The sequence below is a fragment of the Ranitomeya variabilis genome, chromosome 4 (genome assembly GCF_051348905.1).
Source record: "Ranitomeya variabilis isolate aRanVar5 chromosome 4, aRanVar5.hap1, whole genome shotgun sequence".
NCBI classification, from domain to species: domain Eukaryota; kingdom Metazoa; phylum Chordata; class Amphibia; order Anura; family Dendrobatidae; genus Ranitomeya; species Ranitomeya variabilis.
This window is the reverse complement of record NC_135235.1, coordinates 723,312,928-723,330,742: the sequence shown is the minus strand read 5'-3', so window position 1 is coordinate 723,330,742 and position 17,815 is coordinate 723,312,928. Positions and strand designations below refer to the sequence as shown.

The 17,815-nt window shown below is 44.0% G+C and overlaps 3 protein-coding genes across 6 annotated transcripts in view; all 3 read right to left on the bottom strand.

The window, feature by feature from the left end:
• The window catches only part of LOC143766661 (uncharacterized), a 447,161-nt gene that overhangs the window by 88,488 nt on the left and 340,858 nt on the right, over positions 1-17,815 (bottom strand). The gene's annotated exons all lie outside the window — the stretch shown is intronic.
• Positions 1-17,815, bottom strand: part of LOC143768242 (uncharacterized) — a 688,323-nt gene that overhangs the window by 336,826 nt on the left and 333,682 nt on the right. The window lies entirely within an intron of this gene.
• Positions 1,826-17,815, bottom strand: part of LOC143766657 (uncharacterized) — a 1,190,188-nt gene continuing 1,174,198 nt past the window's right edge. The window contains exons 2-7 of one of the 4 annotated variants that reach the window (XM_077254483.1): positions 14,914-15,063; positions 14,605-14,784; positions 14,407-14,530; positions 14,235-14,332; positions 13,629-13,719; positions 1,826-3,359 (exon numbers count right to left, since the gene is read on the bottom strand). In XM_077254483.1, coding sequence (XP_077110598.1) covers positions 1,921-3,359; positions 13,629-13,719; positions 14,235-14,332; positions 14,407-14,530; positions 14,605-14,784; positions 14,914-14,991 — 2,010 coding nt within the window. In that variant the 5' untranslated portion in view covers positions 14,992-15,063 and the 3' untranslated portion in view covers positions 1,826-1,920. Of the gene's footprint in view, positions 3,363-13,628; positions 13,720-14,234; positions 14,333-14,406; positions 14,531-14,604; positions 14,785-14,913; positions 15,395-17,815 lie in introns of those variants that run through there. The other 3 variants (XM_077254482.1, XM_077254479.1, XM_077254481.1) reach the window with 3 other exon arrangements.

The following is a 17,815-nucleotide window of genomic DNA, read 5'->3' as shown; positions in this document are numbered from 1 at the left end:
TTTCCTCATATACTCAGTCAATATTTGTGGGGGGCTGCCTTTCCTTTGGGGGTCTGCTCTGAGGTAAGATAGAATTCCCTTTTCCATCTATAGGGGTATTTAGTCTTCCGGCTGTGTCGAGGTGTCTAGGATTTGTTAGGTACACCCCACGGCTACTTCTAGTTGCGGTGTCAGTTTAGGGTTTGCGGTCAGTACAGGTACCACCTACTCCAGAGAAAGTCTCATGCGGCTCCAAGGTCACCGGATCATAACACACACCTCCCCTGCTTTTATCAGGGTTAGGGTGTGTACTTGAAATGCTGTCCCCAGCCAATTGCTGTGGGGCAGCTCCTATATAAAGTTCCCCTGCCCTATGGGCGGGGCCTGAGCTACTCAAAAGGCTCCCGAACTTTGCTATGTGTGTTTGTGTTTCTGCACCTCTCCTGTCTATGTTTTGGTACTAAAGTCCTTGCCTTGATTCCTGTTTTGTCCTGTTCTGGCACCTGTCCTGGAGGCGGTATATCCAGGCCCGAATCCTTGATCCTGTACCTGTCCTGTACCTGAACCTGCCTGAAATGTGTCTGCTGTTTATGTCCTGGAATCCCTCTGCATCTGGAGCCTCTTAACCAGTGACTTTGAGTCTCTTGAAACTGGTGTTTCTGCTGAGCATCTACTACTCTGTGCTCTTACTACCATGCGGTTTTAACCCCATCTGGCTCACGTCCAGTACGGCGGCGCTTGCACCATCACGCTTGACTTCCTTCCTAGGTCCGATACCCGGTGCCTGACGACCGCAGTCTGGAACCTGATGACCGCTGCCTGGAGCTTGATGGTGCCTGTAGGTCGTGTCAGATGTCCGGAACCGAACAACTCCTGTCTGATGTCTGCCGGTGACCCCGAGTCCAGATGTCCTGATGCCCTGTCTGCACCCTGATGTCCTGCCTGTGTCCTGATGACCTCATAGACCCTGATGTCCTGATGTTCTCGTGTGTCCTGATGTCTTACCTGCATCCTGATGACCTCATTTTCCCTGATGTCCTTCCTAAGTTCGATGTCCTGATGTAACTGATGACCTGGGCTGCCACGTCAGTGTCCCAGCTGATGACCATGGCTGCCACGCCAGTGTCCCAGATATCTATTCGGTATTCCTGTGTCCTGATGCCCTGCCTGTGTCCTGAGGTCCTTCTTGTGTCCAGATGTCCTGTCTGTATCCTGATGTCTTGCCTGCGTCCTGATATCCTCCTGTACCCTGATGTCCTGCCTGGGTCCTGGTGTCCCGCCTATGTGTGCCTCGATGATCCGTTGGTGCCTTGGGGTCCACTGGGTGGTACCCTTCTGGAGGTGTGGAATCGGGAGCATGACATCGTCATGTTTTGTTTACGTACTGTGTGACTTTAATTTAGTAAACTTTACTTTCTCTATACCTGAAGTTGTGCGGTGTAATCAAGTCCTACGTGTCTCTTTCTTTGTCCACATGCTCAGCTGCCACAGAACCCCGGTTGCTGCCCTCCCCTAGTTCAGGTAGGCCCAGGTCCACCTCTGCGGTTTAAAGGGTCACGAGCCCCACTCCTACTGAGGTGGGTCGGCTTGGGGGCATCTATGGGCTGGGCCGCTTCTGCGGCTACAGCTGATCGTGACAGCTTCACTGTTCTCACCTTCAGACAAATTGAACAATAAGAGGAAGTCAAAGAGAAGTTGCAGCCCTGGCTTCCTGTTGATGTTCAATATGTCTGAGGGCGGGGACAGTGAAGCTGGGGCTGATTGGGCACAGGGCTCGTGTGATGTAACAGCCTCATATGAGCCTCAGGAACGCGATTGAGGATACCACTGAAACAGCACTGGCACTGAAGGGGAATATGATTTTTTTTTTATTTTAACAAAGCCAAACATGACAACAACCCCTTTAAGAAAATACCATTTCAGTTTAAAAGATTTCCCACATTAAGAACATGAAAAAGGCTTCTGCCCTGTGTGAATTATCTGGTGCCTAAGCAAAACTGATTTATGATTAAAACATTTTCCACATTCTAAACAAGAAAAAGGCTTCGCCCCTGTGTGAGTTCTCTGGTGGCTAGCCAGATGTGTTTTACGGTTAAAACATTTCCCACATTCTGAACAGGAAAAAGGCTTCTCCCCTGTGTGAGTTCTGTGGTGTATAACAAAATCTGATTTCTGGTTAAAACATTTCCCACATTCTGAACAGGCAAAAGGCTTCTCCCCTGTGTGAGTTCTCTGGTGGTTTTCAAGATGCACTTTCCGGTTAAAAAATTTCCCACATTCTGAACAGGAAAAAGTCTTCTCCCCTGTGTGAATTCTCTGGTGTACAACAAAATCTGATTTCTGGTTAAAATATTTCCCACATTCTGAACAGGAAAAAGGCTTTTCCCCTGTGTGAATTCTCTGGTGCTTAAGCAAATCTGATTTATGGTTAAAACATTTCCCACATTCTGAACAGGAAAAAGGCTTCTCCCCTGTGTGAGTTCTCTGGTGGTTTTCAAGATGTGCTTTCCGGTTAAAACATTTCCCACATTCTGAACATGAAAAAGGCTTTTCCCCTGTGTGAATTTTCTGGTGCTTAAGCAAATCTGATTTATGGTTAAAACATTTTCCACATTCTGAACAGGAAAAAGGCCTCTCCCCTGTGTGGGTTCTCTGGTGGTAATCAAGATATGCTTTCCGGTTAAAACCTTTCCCACATTCTGAACAGGAAAAAGGTTTCTCCCCCGTGTGAGTTCTGTGGTGTATAACAACATCTGATTTCTGGTTAAAACATTTTCCACATTCTGAACAGGAAAAAGGCTTTTCCCCGGTGTGAATTCTCTGGTGCTTAAGCAAATATGATTTCTGGTTAAAACATTTCCCACATTCTGAACATGAAAAAGGCTTCTCCCCTGTGTGAGTTCTGTGGTGTATAACAAGAAGTGATTTCTTGTTAAAACATTTCCCACATTCTGAACAGGAAAAAGGCTTCTCCCATGTGTGACTTCTCTGGTGTATAACAAAATCTGATTTCTGGTTAAAACATTTCCCACACTTGGAACAAGAAAATCTGTTGTCTACTGTGTGAATTGTTCGATGTTTAAGAACAGACTTTTCAAGGGGAAAGCTATTTCCATATTCTGAAGGTGAAAACGGCTTCTTTGATTTAGGAGCATGTCGTTTAATGCTTATTTTGCAAATTTGATTTTCCTTAGTAGTCGGTAATGAATCACAAGACAGAACCAGTTTCAAAGGATCAGATGACAGATCTTTGCTGTGAAAGGATGATGGTATATCTGGAGTAATGGCATTCACTTCAATTGTATCTAGTGGGATCTCAAGATCATCGGATTTAAAAAATGAAGATGTCAGCTGTCCCTCTGATCTCCTGGTACAGTCATCTGCTAAGAATAAAGCCAATTATTTTTCAGTTAAATATCCTCAAACTTAATATTTTTGAACATTTATATTTAAACAGTCAGTAAAAATGGCAAGTAATGTAAAAAATTTTAATTATTCACCAAGAAAATGACAGTTCTCAGTCTAATAGAAAACCTCATAGGATGAACCAGTAGAGCGTGGTGTTCAACTGTTTGTTCATTCTGCCTCCAAAATATGGAATAAAAAGCCACCAAACAATGTTATGTAGAAAAAATAATACTACCAATAAAGAGTTCTACTCATCTTACAAAAAACAAGTCCCCTCTCAGGTCCATCATCTGTAAATGGAAAAACAGAGGTTTCTACATCATTACTGGCTTAATGACTCTTTAAAAGCAACATGGCTTCCATAAACCAAATGTCCTGAAGCAACCAAAGCGGTGTGACACCACCTACGATTGGTCGGTCATCAGACGGCATAACACACCAGGGGACACCAGGGAAACTGTGGGCCCTGTCGGTAGGGAAGGATGGAATGGACACCTCCTGCACTCACCTGAGGAGGTGCCCTGATCTTACTATCATCCCTGTACGGGTTCTTACACCGTCAGGATACCAGCAGGATACCTAATCCCTCACTTGCCCTGCTCCTATCCCTAAGTAGGGAATTGGCAAGTGAGAACACTGGTCCCACCGCTGCACTAAGACAACAAAAGGTAAGGTAAGGCTACTTTCACACTGGCGTTTTCTTTAATACGTCGCAATGCATCGTTTTGCTGAAAAAACGCATCCTGCAAAAGGGCTTGCAGGATGCGTTTTTTTTGCATTGACTTACATTAGCGACGCATTTGCGACGCATTGCCACACGTCGCAACCGTCGTGTGACGGTTGCACCGTGTTGTGGCGGACCGTCGGGACCAAAAAACGTTACATGTAACATTTTTTGCTCCCTACGGTCCGCTTTTTCCGACCGCACATGCGTGGCCGGAACTCCGCCCCCACCTCCACGCACTTCCCCGCACCTCACAATGGGGCAGTGGATGCGCTGGAAAAATGCATCCGCTGCCCCCGTTGTGCGGCGGAGACAACGCTAGCGTCGGGGACCTCGGCCCGACGCACTGCGACGGACCGAGCCCGACGCTAGTGTGAAAGAAGCCCAAGACAGACACTGAAAGGTACAGAGTATTAAAAATACCACACTTAGCTTTCTGCTGCAAAGTACCGCACAGCAAGATAACGACACAGATAAGCCGAACACAGCTGTAGAATCACTGCTCCCAGAAAGCTCCTTCTCCCAGCAAGGTCGATGCAGAATGAACTAACATCAGGTGACCTCTTGAAGGATGGTGGGAGTGGTCACCACCCACATCAGCTGACCCAGCAGCAATGCAATTACACCAGCAGGCCACCAGGGAAACTGTATTAACCCCCAATGACCTGAAAGGACAAATTTTTAATCTGAGGGAAACCAGATCTGTCACAAATCCAAAAATGGATCGTGACACCAATCCAGCAAAATCCACTCTCCCAAAGTCAAATTCCCCCTCGCTTCTGAGTCTTGCATTGTGCCCAAATCACATTTAGAATCAATGTATTTGGCATTTACAGTCAAGAAATGGGGTGCTCACAGTTGAATGGGTGCTCTGGAGTAAAATGTCAAGAGGTCAAAATGGCAGAACTCCGGCACACGATAAAAATGTATCTAACGTTTTATTGTGCTGAAACAAGAAAATCCACAATTTCAGAAAATAGACCTATATGAATACACACGTCACATGGACACCTTACTCCATCACCTGGGGACCCTGAACCTGTAAAAATAGATATATCTTGAGAAAGGCAGATTCTCGCCGAAACATTTGACTTAAACACATCTGTATTCATATGGATCTATTATATCCGAAACTGTGGATTTTCTTGTTTCAGCACAATAAAACGTTAAAAATGTATCTATCGTGTGCCGGAGTTCTACCATTTTAATGCAGTTGACATTACAATAGCGAGAAGAACCCATTTAATTTATGGTGCATGTGTTTTCTTTAGTGCAATCTGGGCACTATGTATTGGGTAATAAAATGGTATATTTAAAATTTTTACTTTCCAACATCCACTGCGCTCTAATTTCCAGAAAGTGGCTGTGGAGTCAAAATTGTCACTACTCCTAAAGATTAAGTCACTGAGGGTTAGACTGTCCAAAATGGAGTCACTTTATGGGGATTTCTACTGCTTTGGTTTTCTGATGCTTTGTCATATTAGACCTTTTACAAATGCTGTGTCCCATCTTCTCTGGGATCTGCTCCTATGACGTCTGCTTATTCATTCTGCAGGCGGCACTGGTAATGAAGGAGACATCAGAACTAGGAGCTCTGGGGGGATGCAGAGTCTGTGCAGCCACTAAGATTAAGGTGCCTGCGACCTGTAGTACCATCCATTCTGGCAGTTTGGGTGTGTACGCTGTCCAGTTAAAATAATCTGCTCCCTACTTCAGCCAATTGGAAAGCACCACACCCTACTAAAGCTTGAATCATATTGTCGGAAGCTACGAGATGCAAGTTTGTTCTCCTCTGGTTCAGTCCTCTGTATTCAGCTCCCAGCTTGTGCATTTATTTCCTGCTGTGACCCTGGCCTGTTTACTGACTTTGTATTTTCACTGCCCTCCCAGTTGTGGCCAGACTACCTGACTATTCTTCTTGCCATCTCATACTATAGAAAAGCAAGTAAGAACATAGCCCAAGCCTATGGGTATGTGTGTAACTCCAGATGTAGAGGGTTTAAAGAAGTTAAAGGATGATAGGCAAAACTGTAACTATAGACAATAACACATCTACTGAAATGATCAAGCTGGACAGTCTTTTTAAGTATAAAACAAATGAGTAACTAATGGTAAAACCTCTTTGGGGTAGTTAGAGTATGGGGCTTGGTGTCTCTTGGCAATATAAACTATCGTAAAGGACAATATTTTCTATCAAAAGAAATATACTCTTAAATTGAACTATTTATAAAAGTGCAGAGCTGTTGTGTGATAAATTTAGATCTCAAGCATTTGGAAGATACAATGGAGACCTTTTTTTAAGGACTACCATGGAGTTACAGACTCAGATAACTGAGCCAGGCCGACCCCACCACAATCAAACTATCATACAAATGAACAGATCAAAAAAAAACTTTTGTTAGTCTATGATACATCCCCAACAACTGCGTATGAATGAGGGGAAAGCTACAACACTAAACCAGAGTTGCACTCATTTATGGTGGACCATAGGAGTCCTGGCCAGAAGAGTAAAGTAAGTATTAGTGCTCCCCATTTCAGGAGAGATTGTGCAGTAATCAGAATTCTTGAGGATTGAAAACATAATGTAATTTATGATGTGGAGTGAATCGATGAAACCAGGGCTTGAACCATGCCAAAACATCTCCTATATTACAGCCGTCAGTGTAACAACTCTGCCGGTGTCACTGCATGGCCTTCCTTCCCCCACCTGCCTGTAAGGCTAGTTTCACATTTGAGTTTAAAAACGCAGCGTTTAAAAAAAACCGCAGGTGGTGAAAAAAACGCATGTAAACGCGTGCAAACGCTGCGTTTTTTAGACGCATGCATTTTTGCATGCGGTAAAAAAAACACGGCGTTTTGACGCGTTTACATGCGTTTTTTCCTGCGTTTGCGTTTTTGAAATTCATGCTGAGAAGTGTGTGACAGCTGCCAATCATCAAAATCAACTAGAAAACCCAATATAAATAGAAATAGCTAAGGTTAGGGTTAGGATCCCTAGGGTTAGGGTTAGGATTAGGGTTGAGCGACTTTTCCTTTTTTGAGGTCGAGGGTTAGGGTTAGGATTAGGGTTGAGCGACTTTTCCTTTTTTGAGGTCGAGTCAGGTTTCGCGAAACACAACTTTCTCAAAAGTCGAGTCGAGTGAAATCGGCCAATCTTCTTGAAAAGTCGGGGTCGGGGGATTGGCCGAAACACGAAACCCAATGCAAGTCAATGGGAAATCTATATATTTTTATATTTACTTCAGCGCGATATAGCAGAAAAGCCGGTAATTCAAATGCCTGCTTTTCATTTCTCCTGCCTAAACCCGACATCAATAAGTTTTTTTTGACGCAAAAAAACGCCTCTAGAAATTACTACATGTTGCATTTCCGCAAAAAACCGCAAGCATAGAAACGACGCATGCGTCGTCAAATGAGGCAAAACGCATACAAAAAAACCGCATGCGTTTTTAATGTTAAATATAGGAAAAAAAACTCATGCGTTTTTTTGCGCTAAAACGCAGCGGCAAAAAAAGCAAATGTGAAACCAGCCTTACATCAACTCACTCACCCTGTGCCATGCTGTGAGATCTGTCTGTTGCCGGCTCCATGCCGCGTACTTCATGACCACTTGCTCTGTGTACACTTTCTGTCTGTGTGCATAGAGGGCGGTGCCAGCAACTCCTGTTTCTTATTCAGTCTGTGTGCACCTCCCTAAGGTGTCTCTTGCCAAAATAGCCTAGAGGCCTCGGCGTCCTCACCTATTGGAGGATGCCGGAGCAAACTTACTTCCTCAGTCAGTACTTTGCTGCTGAGGTGTCTGGTTTGGTCTCTGTGTCCGCCACTCAGTGGGTCGTAGTACCCTGGTCTGTGTTCGCTTCCAGTGGGGCGTCGTAGCCTGGTCTGAATCTGTGTTCTGTTCCTTCTGTGTCTGTACTCTGGTCTATGTCCGTTCCTGTCTGAATTCTGGTATATGTCCATTACTCTTCCTGTTTTGGTTGTTATAATAGATGAATGTGGATAAAATCTGCGCTGCTGTGACAAATAATGAATCCAGATATAGTTGTAAGGTGTTCAGGTGGTTTATTCAACGCGTTTCGAAGCTCATGGCTTCTTCTTCAGGAAGTTTCCACACAAAGATATCTTTGTGTGGAAACTTCCTGAAGAAGAAGCCATGAGCTTCGAAACGCGTTGAATAAACCACCTGAACACCTTACAACTATATCTGGATTCATTATTTGTCACAGCAGCGCAGATTTTATCCACATTCATCTATTATAACGTCTCTAAGAGGTCGCAGCGCCGACCTGTGGATCTGCAGCAGCTGACAAATTACACGCCTTTACTTTGCACCATCAGGTGAGCAGTTCTCTCATAATTCTTTAAGAGCAGTCCTGAGGATAAGACCCTATATGCGCTTTTTTGTCTCCTATTCTTCTATACTAGTGTTTTGGTTGTTGCCATTCCCACTCTGCTGTGTGTATCTCTGCGCTATCTCTCTGCTTTGCTCGCCACTACCAGTGGCTCTGTGCCTCTTTGCTTTGCTCACCACAACCTGTGGCTCTGTGCCTCCAGCGTCTCCGCTCTTGGTTCCGCCTCTAGCATCTCCGTCCTTAGCTCCTCCCTCTCCTCTGCCTTCTCCTTCTTTACTCTTAGCTCTGCCTTTCTCTTCTCTGCTCTTAGCTCAGTCTTCTCCTTCTCTGCTCTTTCCTGCGTTTCGGTTCTTGGCTCCACCTCCTGCTCTCAACTACACCTCCTGTGGTCCTGCTTTGCTTCTGCTCTTGCGGCCTTGCTCTATCTCTGTTCTGCAACTTGTCGTACAGGATCTTACCAGTCTCCATACACCCGCCTGTCTGTCAGAGTGCCAGCCGTGCCCGCCTGTCTGTCACAGTACCAGCCGTACCCGCCTGTCTGCCTGTATCTCCGTCAAGCCAGTCTGCCCGTCAGGGCCTCTGCCGTACCCGTCCGTCACCGAGTGTCACAGCCGTGCCTGCCTGTGTCTTGTTCCCCGGTGGGATCAGTATCCACAGTCAGACTCCACCCTGGAGTGGTACCTGGTAGCTACCTATTAGACAAGTCTGTCCTCACCATCAGAGGCTCCAGCGAACACCTAGTTACGCCCCTTCCAGGGAAGTCTGGACACCCCGGCAAGCCCGCACCAACCAGTCTGGGCGCGAGCATTACAATCAGCCATGCACAGAATAGAGATATATCATGGCACAGGTGTAATATAATATATTTTATGTAGTTTATGACAATCCTTCTTGAAGTTAGTCGGTTTTAAAAGAAATTGAAAGGTCAGGATAAAGAGAAACTCTGTTGTTATTGTACAGAGATTCACACTGTGAAAGAAGTGGTTAATTTCTATTCTGAATAAAATAGAAGAAAAAGTATTATGCAATACTGGCCTATATTCTAGTTATCATCTGTCTACATGTCGATAATTTTATGGCCTGATGGTTTTTCTTACAAGTCCCAGAAATTGGTCAAGGACATATTGTTCTTTCCAAAATTCTGTTTTCAGCCCAATTCTTCCTGAGAACGTCAACTTTTGGACTAGATCACACTGACATATGGAAAGTTCTGGGAAGTACTTCCACATTTTCTTATGTAACTTATCTCCTAGCCCAGGATGTGTTTGACAACCCATTGAATACCTCATGTTTCTGCCAGATTATTGGGTAATGCCTCATTTCCCTTTGATCTTGTACTATAAAAGAACACCCAACCCCCACAATAAACAAAGACCATTTGGACAGACAACAAGCGTGTGTCTCTCTGATTATTGCTTCATCGCCTGGGTACCTAAGACAGAACACCTGAGTTCTGAGGTTAGAAATCCCTCCTCTAACAACTTGGAGGCCTTCAGTGGGATATACCATTCCCCTTCAACTTTCATCTCAGACTGAACAATTGACTGCCTCCCTCCTGAATAGAAAACCAGATCCCGGGTAAGTGTGTAGATTTATTACTCACACAGTTTTCTCTCCGGGAAAGGAGGATTTCTAGAGTCAGTCTTTGGGGATTTCTAACGGGAAAATCCTCAGGTAAAAGAAAGTATCTGTTATTTGTTGTCTCTTGTTTGTCTGTTGTTTGTTTAAGTGCTGTTAACAATTGTTTTTGTTTCATTATGAGGTGCGATGATTTTTCATCATTTGTTTTGTCTCTATCTATAATTTGTAACGATGTCAATGTTTGTTAATACTCTAAATATTATAATAGAAGTGTCTTGATCCTGCTCTGCTATACTTGTCCTATGTTTGTTCTATGTTCTTTCCTTCTTTATTACTTTTATTCTGCTTTTGTTAGCTAATTATATTAGTTCAGTTTATTGATGCCTTGTCAGTTGATAATTGTTAAGTAGCACTGATAGAGGTGTGCTGAATTGTTCTGATTATACTGTGGTCCTGATATACTGCTGAATCTGTGTTGTGGGGTGCTAAGCAGCGCTCATGATGTATGGAGACTAAATTATGTGTGCTTAGTGTATAAATAGCCTTCTCATTAAAAGCAGTGAGCAAGTTAAAACTCTCCGGTTAGTTGCTACTCGGAAAAAAAAAACGTACAGGAAGATCCTGTAAGAGAGTTTGTAGTGAAGTGGGAAAGATCACGTGAAGACAATCTATGTGAACGTAAATGCTCAGTTTTGTATGCAACCCGGTACTCAGATAGGAAATGAATTAGAGGATATAGTGAACCAAGTAAGAGATTCCAAACCCCATAACCTACCTATCCAACATCACTAAAGGGGGGCTTAATTGTCTCCTCTCCAAATCGCACCTCACCACCTGTGCGCTCAACCCCATCCCATCCCACCTCCTCCCCAACATCACCACCACACTTATCCCATCCCTAACCCATCTCTTCAACCTATCACTAACTTCTGGTACCTTCCTTTCTGCTTTCAAACATGCCACAGTCACGCCTATCCTTAAAAAGCCAACCCTCGATCCAACTGCTACGTCCAGCTGTCGCCCAATATTGCTGCTCCCATCTGCTTCCAAACTCCTGGAGCAGCACGTCCACTTTGAACTTACCTCTCATCTAACTTGCTCTTTGACAATCTGGTTTCTGCCCCCATCACTCAACTGAGACAGCCCTGACCAAAATCACTAACGACCTACTTACAGCCAAAGCTAACGGACAATACTCTGTACTCCTCCTTCTAGACCTGTCCTCTGCTTTCAACACAGTTCAATACTGCCTCCTACTACAGATCCTCTCCTCCTTTGGCATCAAAGACCTCGCCCTATCCTTGATCTCCTCATACCTTTCCAACCGCACATTCAGCGTCTCCCACTCCCACACTACCTCCTCATCCCACCCTCTCTCTGTCGGAGTCCCCCAAGGCTCTGTTCTAGGACCCCTCCTCTTCTCAATTTATGAGTTGTCCCAGGCCAAGTGTATAAAGTCCCATGGATTCCAGTACCACCTTTATGCTGATGACACTCAGATCTACCTTTCTGGCCCAGACGTCTCCTCCCTGCTGTCCAGAATCCCAGATTGTCTATCAGCCATATCCTCCTTCTTCTCCTCTCGCTTCCTCAAACTCAATGTGGACAAATCTAAACTCATCATCTTTCCTCCATCTCATAGATCTTCCTTAACTGACCTACCTATTGTAATTAACGACATCATGCTTTCCCCCATACCGGAAGTCCGCTGCCTTGGAGTAACCCTTGACTCTACCCTGTCCTTCAAACCGCTCATCCAAACTCTTTCCACCTCCTGTCGCCTCAAAAATATCTCCAGAATCCGTCCTTTCCTTAACCCTAAATCTACTAAAATGCTTGTGCATGCCCTCATCATCTCCCGCCTCGACTACTGCAACATCCTTTTCTGTCGCCTCCCTGCTAACATCCTTGCAACTCTCCAGTTCATCCTTAACTCTGCTGCCCGACTAATTCATCTCTCTCCTCGCTACTCCTCTGCTTCCCCCTCTGTAAATCTCTTCACTGGCTCCCATTCCCTCAGCGTATCCAGTTCAAATTACTAATACTGACCAAGCCATCCATAACCTGTCTACTCCATATATCTCTGAACTAATCTCCAGATATCTTTCCTCACGTAATCTCCGGTCCTCCCAAGACCTCCTTCTCTCCTCCACACTTATTCGATCCTCACCCAACCACCTCCAAGACTTCTCCCGAATATCCCCTATCCTCTGGAATTCTTTGCCCCAACATGTCCGACTATCAACCACATTCGGATCCTTCAGACAGAACCTGAAAACACACCTCTTCAGGAAAGCCTACAACTTGCAATGACCCCGCTGCCTCCACAACACTATCGAAGCTACCACCTCACCAACACCGGAGCTCCTGCAACCCTCAACCTATTGTCTCTTTCCCCATCATCCTGTAGAATGTAAGCCCGCAAGGGCAGGGTCCTCGCCCCTCTGTATCAGTCTGTAATTGTTAGTTTGCTTACTGTAAGTGATATCTGTAATTTGTATGTAACCCCTTCTCAAGTACAGCACCATGGAATCAATGGTGCTATATAAATAAATAATAATAATTCCACAGATAGATGTGATTTATGTTTTTGTCCATTGGCACTAGAGCATTTTTGATAAAATGTGGGGAGAAAGAAAGTACAGAAGTACTGTGTGCATGGATGTGATTGAAATATCAGACAACTGCTTCCCATGTGTGTACCACATGCTGTGTGAAAAGCGTCTATGTTCAGTTCACCAGTATAGGCGCAGAGAGTACTCTTGACATATAGTAACACACCCTCATGGATTGTTCAAAAGCTGGGTATATATATTAGATTCTAGATGATATATGCCAAGGTGGCAAGATATTATCACGCACAAATATAATCTTATTGAACCAGGAGTGGATTCAGGAAGACCTTGCATATTCAGAGTCTAGTGAGGACTCGGATCCAGATGTATGAGGAGTATATAGCGCTTGTGGTTGGAACTGCGTTGTTCACAGTGATCTACTTTTTCAGGACAGTGTGCATCAGCATCAGGACAGAACAGAGGACTGCGGTCTAGCTTTTTGCTTGGTCTCACTGCACCTTTAATGTTGTTGATTATAAAAGTGAAGTTTAATCAGAAACACTGGACCTGGTCATGTAGGGACCATATGAGCACATTCAGCAGCACAGAAGGGGAGAAGGTAGATTCATCCAATAAGATATCAGGAATCTAAGAAGTCAACATCATCATTACCCTCCACTTTCTCTGACAGGCCCATCATAATATTTTCTTCAAGTGATTTTCTAACTTGTCAGCAATTCTACGTACGCTGTCATTTTGCGTAGTAGTTTACAGACCTGGGCAGGTTACGGTCAGTGTCTCCTAATTTCAGGGGGTAGGTGGATCTTCCAGGCTATACGTTCTATGGAAAAGGGTTTTTAATGCCCAAAGTCATTTGAACAGTTTTGGATACAGGAGAATGTTGTGGTCTAGAGGCAAAATGGTGATCACATGATTGTGATACGGCCAGACTACACCACCGATAAAGCTGCCACAGTCGGTGACTGAGAAGAATCTTTGACTTCTCTGCATTTCGTGATTACTACTCACCTGGGTAGTCATATGTAGGAATCTCCTCTTTACATGGCTCATCACCCATCACATATGTCTCTGTAGTATTAATATGGGTCAGTTCTTCACCCTGAAACAAACATTGTAAGTCACAGAAAGATGGAGAAGTTCCATCTATGATCAGCTCTAATACTGCCATCTCCACCGTTCTGATTACACAAGTATAAAACATTAGTGATGAGCGAATATGCTTGATACTCGAGATTTCTTGACCATGCTCGGGGGTCCTCCGAGTATTTTTTAGAGCTCGGACATTTAGTTTTTATTGCCCCAGCTGGATGATTTACATCTGTTAGCCAGCATAAGTACATGTGGGGGTTGCCTGGTTGCTAGGGAATCCCCACATGTACTTATGCTGGCAAACAGATGTAAATCATTCAGCTGCGGCAATAAAAACTAAATCTCTGAGCACTAAAAAATACTCAGAGGACCCCCGAGCATGGTCAGGAAATCTCCTGTAACGAGTATATTCGCTCATCACTATAAAACATATAATACTGGTGGATAAAACAAGACTGAGCACAAGACCTTCACCACCGTCTACACATCATAGGGGAGATCTCATGACACCTTCTCTCCATCTACCTGATGATCCTGAGGAACATTGGGATCTTCTTGTTTACAGTCCTGTGGAAGAAGAGGATGGGGACATCTCTCTGGTGTTGTCCTCTTATTGGACAGAACTAGAGGAAACACAAACTGGGAATTAATTCATACAGATATTTATAGGTTGTTTGTATTTAGTCTTTCCTATTACCTGGTGATGTGAGGGGTTGAGGAACCTCCATCATGACATCCTTGTACAGATCTCTGTGTTCTCCTAAATACTCCCACTCCTCCATGGAGAAATAGACAGCGACATCCTGACACCTTATCGGAACCTGACACATACAATGATACAGTTATCCCTCCGATCCATTCATAGCATTACTGTATAATGTCCCAGCACTGTCACCTCTCCAGTCAGCAGCTCAATCATCTTGTAGATGAGTTCTAGGATCTTCTGGTCATTGATGTCCTCATGTATCAGGGGGTGAGATGAAAGCCCCGTGATTGGGCTCAGGGGTCTTCCGCATCCCTCAGACACAGGGTCCTGACAGCGCTCACTAGAGGTCTTCTTCACTACTGTGTAATCCTAGTTATGGAGAGACACATTAATACATCTCACTACAGACATTTCCAGAGTCCTCACCTCTCCGGTTCTGTCCATCTGTTGTTCCCATAGATAAGAATGATGTAATGTGACGTCATCAGAATCTCTCACCTCTCCAGTAAGCCGGAAGAGGATCTCTAGGGTGAGGTGTAATATCCTCTCCGCCATCTTGTCTCTGTCCATATCCATCCTTGAGGGGTAAATCAGGAAAATTCTCTTATATAAAAGATCTTCACTGAGAGGATCCGATATTATAGAGACCTGAATGAGAAGATGAGCCGATGTAACATCATAAAAATCATGTGCAAAAATACATTTGCTGGAAATAATAATGGGAAACATATCAGGAGATAGAACGTGTAGATGTTGTATTCTCTAGTCTTATATGGACTGGAACATACGTTGAATAACATTTCCTCCATGCTCCCAATCACTGGCTATGTTACTCACTGCTTCAGCGACTGATTGGCTGTAGGATATCAAAATATGAAGGGTTAAACCGCACCCCGAAAAAATGTCCAAGTCTATTAAGACAAAGAGACGCACGTCATAACCAGGGAGTCCATCCCAGAGTTCATTCCATCATAAAAAGTCAAATGACAGCGCCTCAAACAATGGTGAAAAGCAAGACTTGCTTTTCACCATTGTTTGAGGCGCTGTCATTTGACTTATTATGATGGACTTATTATGATTGGCTGTAAGAATCACAAGATAGTTGGGACTGAGAAGGAAATACAGAGACTGGCGGGGACCCAAGCAGCAATGGTATTTTTGTTTTTTTGCAGTGTTTAGTTTTTGTGTTTACATCTACTAATAAAACCTATATATTTAGGCCACAGACAACAAGCAGTTTCTTCCTCGGAGTCGGCAGCTGAATACGTTTCTCATAGACTCACCTTCCATAACGCTAATTGTCGTCTCATTTACCGACACTGGAAACGGCATTAGCAATACTGCAGGAGATATTCATTACACGTGACAGGAGAAATAACTACCGTACTTCATGATGAGGAAGACATCTTCATCTTCTACTACAGCTCTAGAAACAGATTTGTCCAGAGTCCGTCACTGACTCCATCACCACCGGCCTCTATATGAAGGTTTCCTGTTATGATCTGGTGGCCTAAAAGCACACCAGAAAAAAGAAACATGCAAAAACCGCAGGGATCCACAAAAATAACAATTTTATTGATTACAAATCCTTACACAGAACACACAAGTTAAAAACATTTAAAACAGACAATAGAAAATTACCCAAGAAGATAAATTTCACACGGGGTCTGACCTCCTACATGGTATACCTCTATAGTACTGAAAAAGAAGTACGTAACCTAATACAAGCCACAAGATACAATATCTGCAGCTGTTGAACCAATATACAGTTATTACATCAATACATACACGGACTACTAAGCATCCGACTGCGCCTAGTTACATTACTAGTCACAAAGCATATAGCATATATTTACCTACACCAGAAAGTCCCGGTGGACATGCTCACAGCCGAACGGTACACCAAAATAAGTACCTTTGTCTGCTTCTCGAATAAGAAATTCATTATTGTTTCGTAGTCTCCATAGGGCTCTCTTCTCCCCCACAGTTAAATTGGCATGTCTGGTGGAGTTAAGTTTAAGTCCCTCCACATCTCTACATACACTATCGAAAAAGATTTGAACTGCCGGGAATAATGAAAGAGCTGGTGTCACCTGTGATGGAGATCTTCTAGTAAATCTTGTCTGATCAGATCCATTCTCATTTTCTTGCAAGAGTTCCAGAAGATCTCGGAACGTTTGTCTTTCATCATCTGGGAGCGAATCAACTAGAGAGGGTTTATGGTATAATAGTTTGAATGTCATTTTTCGACAGAATAAATAGAGGTCCTAGACCAAAGTAAACTTATCCAAAGGGTTCATAGGTGAAAATGATAGACCTTTCAATAGAACAGATTTTTCCAGGTCTGTAAGGACATATGATGATAGGTTTATAATTTGAAAAAAAACTAACCTCAGTGGCTATGCACTTTTTGAATGTCCATGGTGGCAGTATCAGAGGTCTAAGAGTGATGGGATTGGAAGCTGTCAAAGAGACTATCAGAGGAGGCAACCACACTCATCAATTGTTGAGATGTGAATCCAAGTGGATATATAAACTTCAGAGTCTTGCTCCAAGAGGACTAAATGAAGAGCTCCTTTTTACGGGGTTTTATAAACAAACGTAGAACTTGTGGATGTTGTTGTACCTCTATGCCCCTAGGTATCCATGATGAAATTATTTGATAAAGGCTGTTATATTTGGCTATATGGGTTTATTAACTATATGTGGAGGTCCAATATGGATGCGTCCCTGTGACCAATAAGATCTAACCTAGATGCAGGGGATGTACTGATGTGTCTTGCTTGGCACTTTTTGATACTCCTTACTGTGTTTCTATCTGTGTGACTTAGAAGTACCGATATGGCTTACTTGGAGTTTGCGGTGTTTGTGCAGCTGCGTGAGTGAGCTCCTCACGGCGGCGCATCACACGGACATTCCATCTGGTCTCGGAGCGTCAGCAGTCTGCAGGGCGCCTGCGCAGGAGGGGTATGACGTCCAGCAGTTGCCAGGGTTACGCAGCAACAGATTTAGAAATCCCAGAGACATGCGCAATAGCGCTCATTGACATGAACTGTTCCCGGAGATCGGCCCCTTAGCGTAGTGCAGATTTGACACTGCACGGTTATTTATATTCACAGAGGGGGTGATTGTATAGAGAAGTTCCCCCTCATAATCCTACACTTGTGTATGGATTATTACGAGGTCAGGTGAATTGGTATCCTAGGCTTTAGTGTATCACCTAGGTAACTTATGGACATGCGCAGTGGCTACTTCCGGGACGCTGAGAATTCAGTGTAGGATATCTTTCCTCATGGGACACGAGTCTCTGAACAGCTGCACCAGATCTTTCTATTAGTAAGTAGTATATAATCCAGTACCTATTGCACAGCACACTACTATTACCCCTGATGAAGTCACT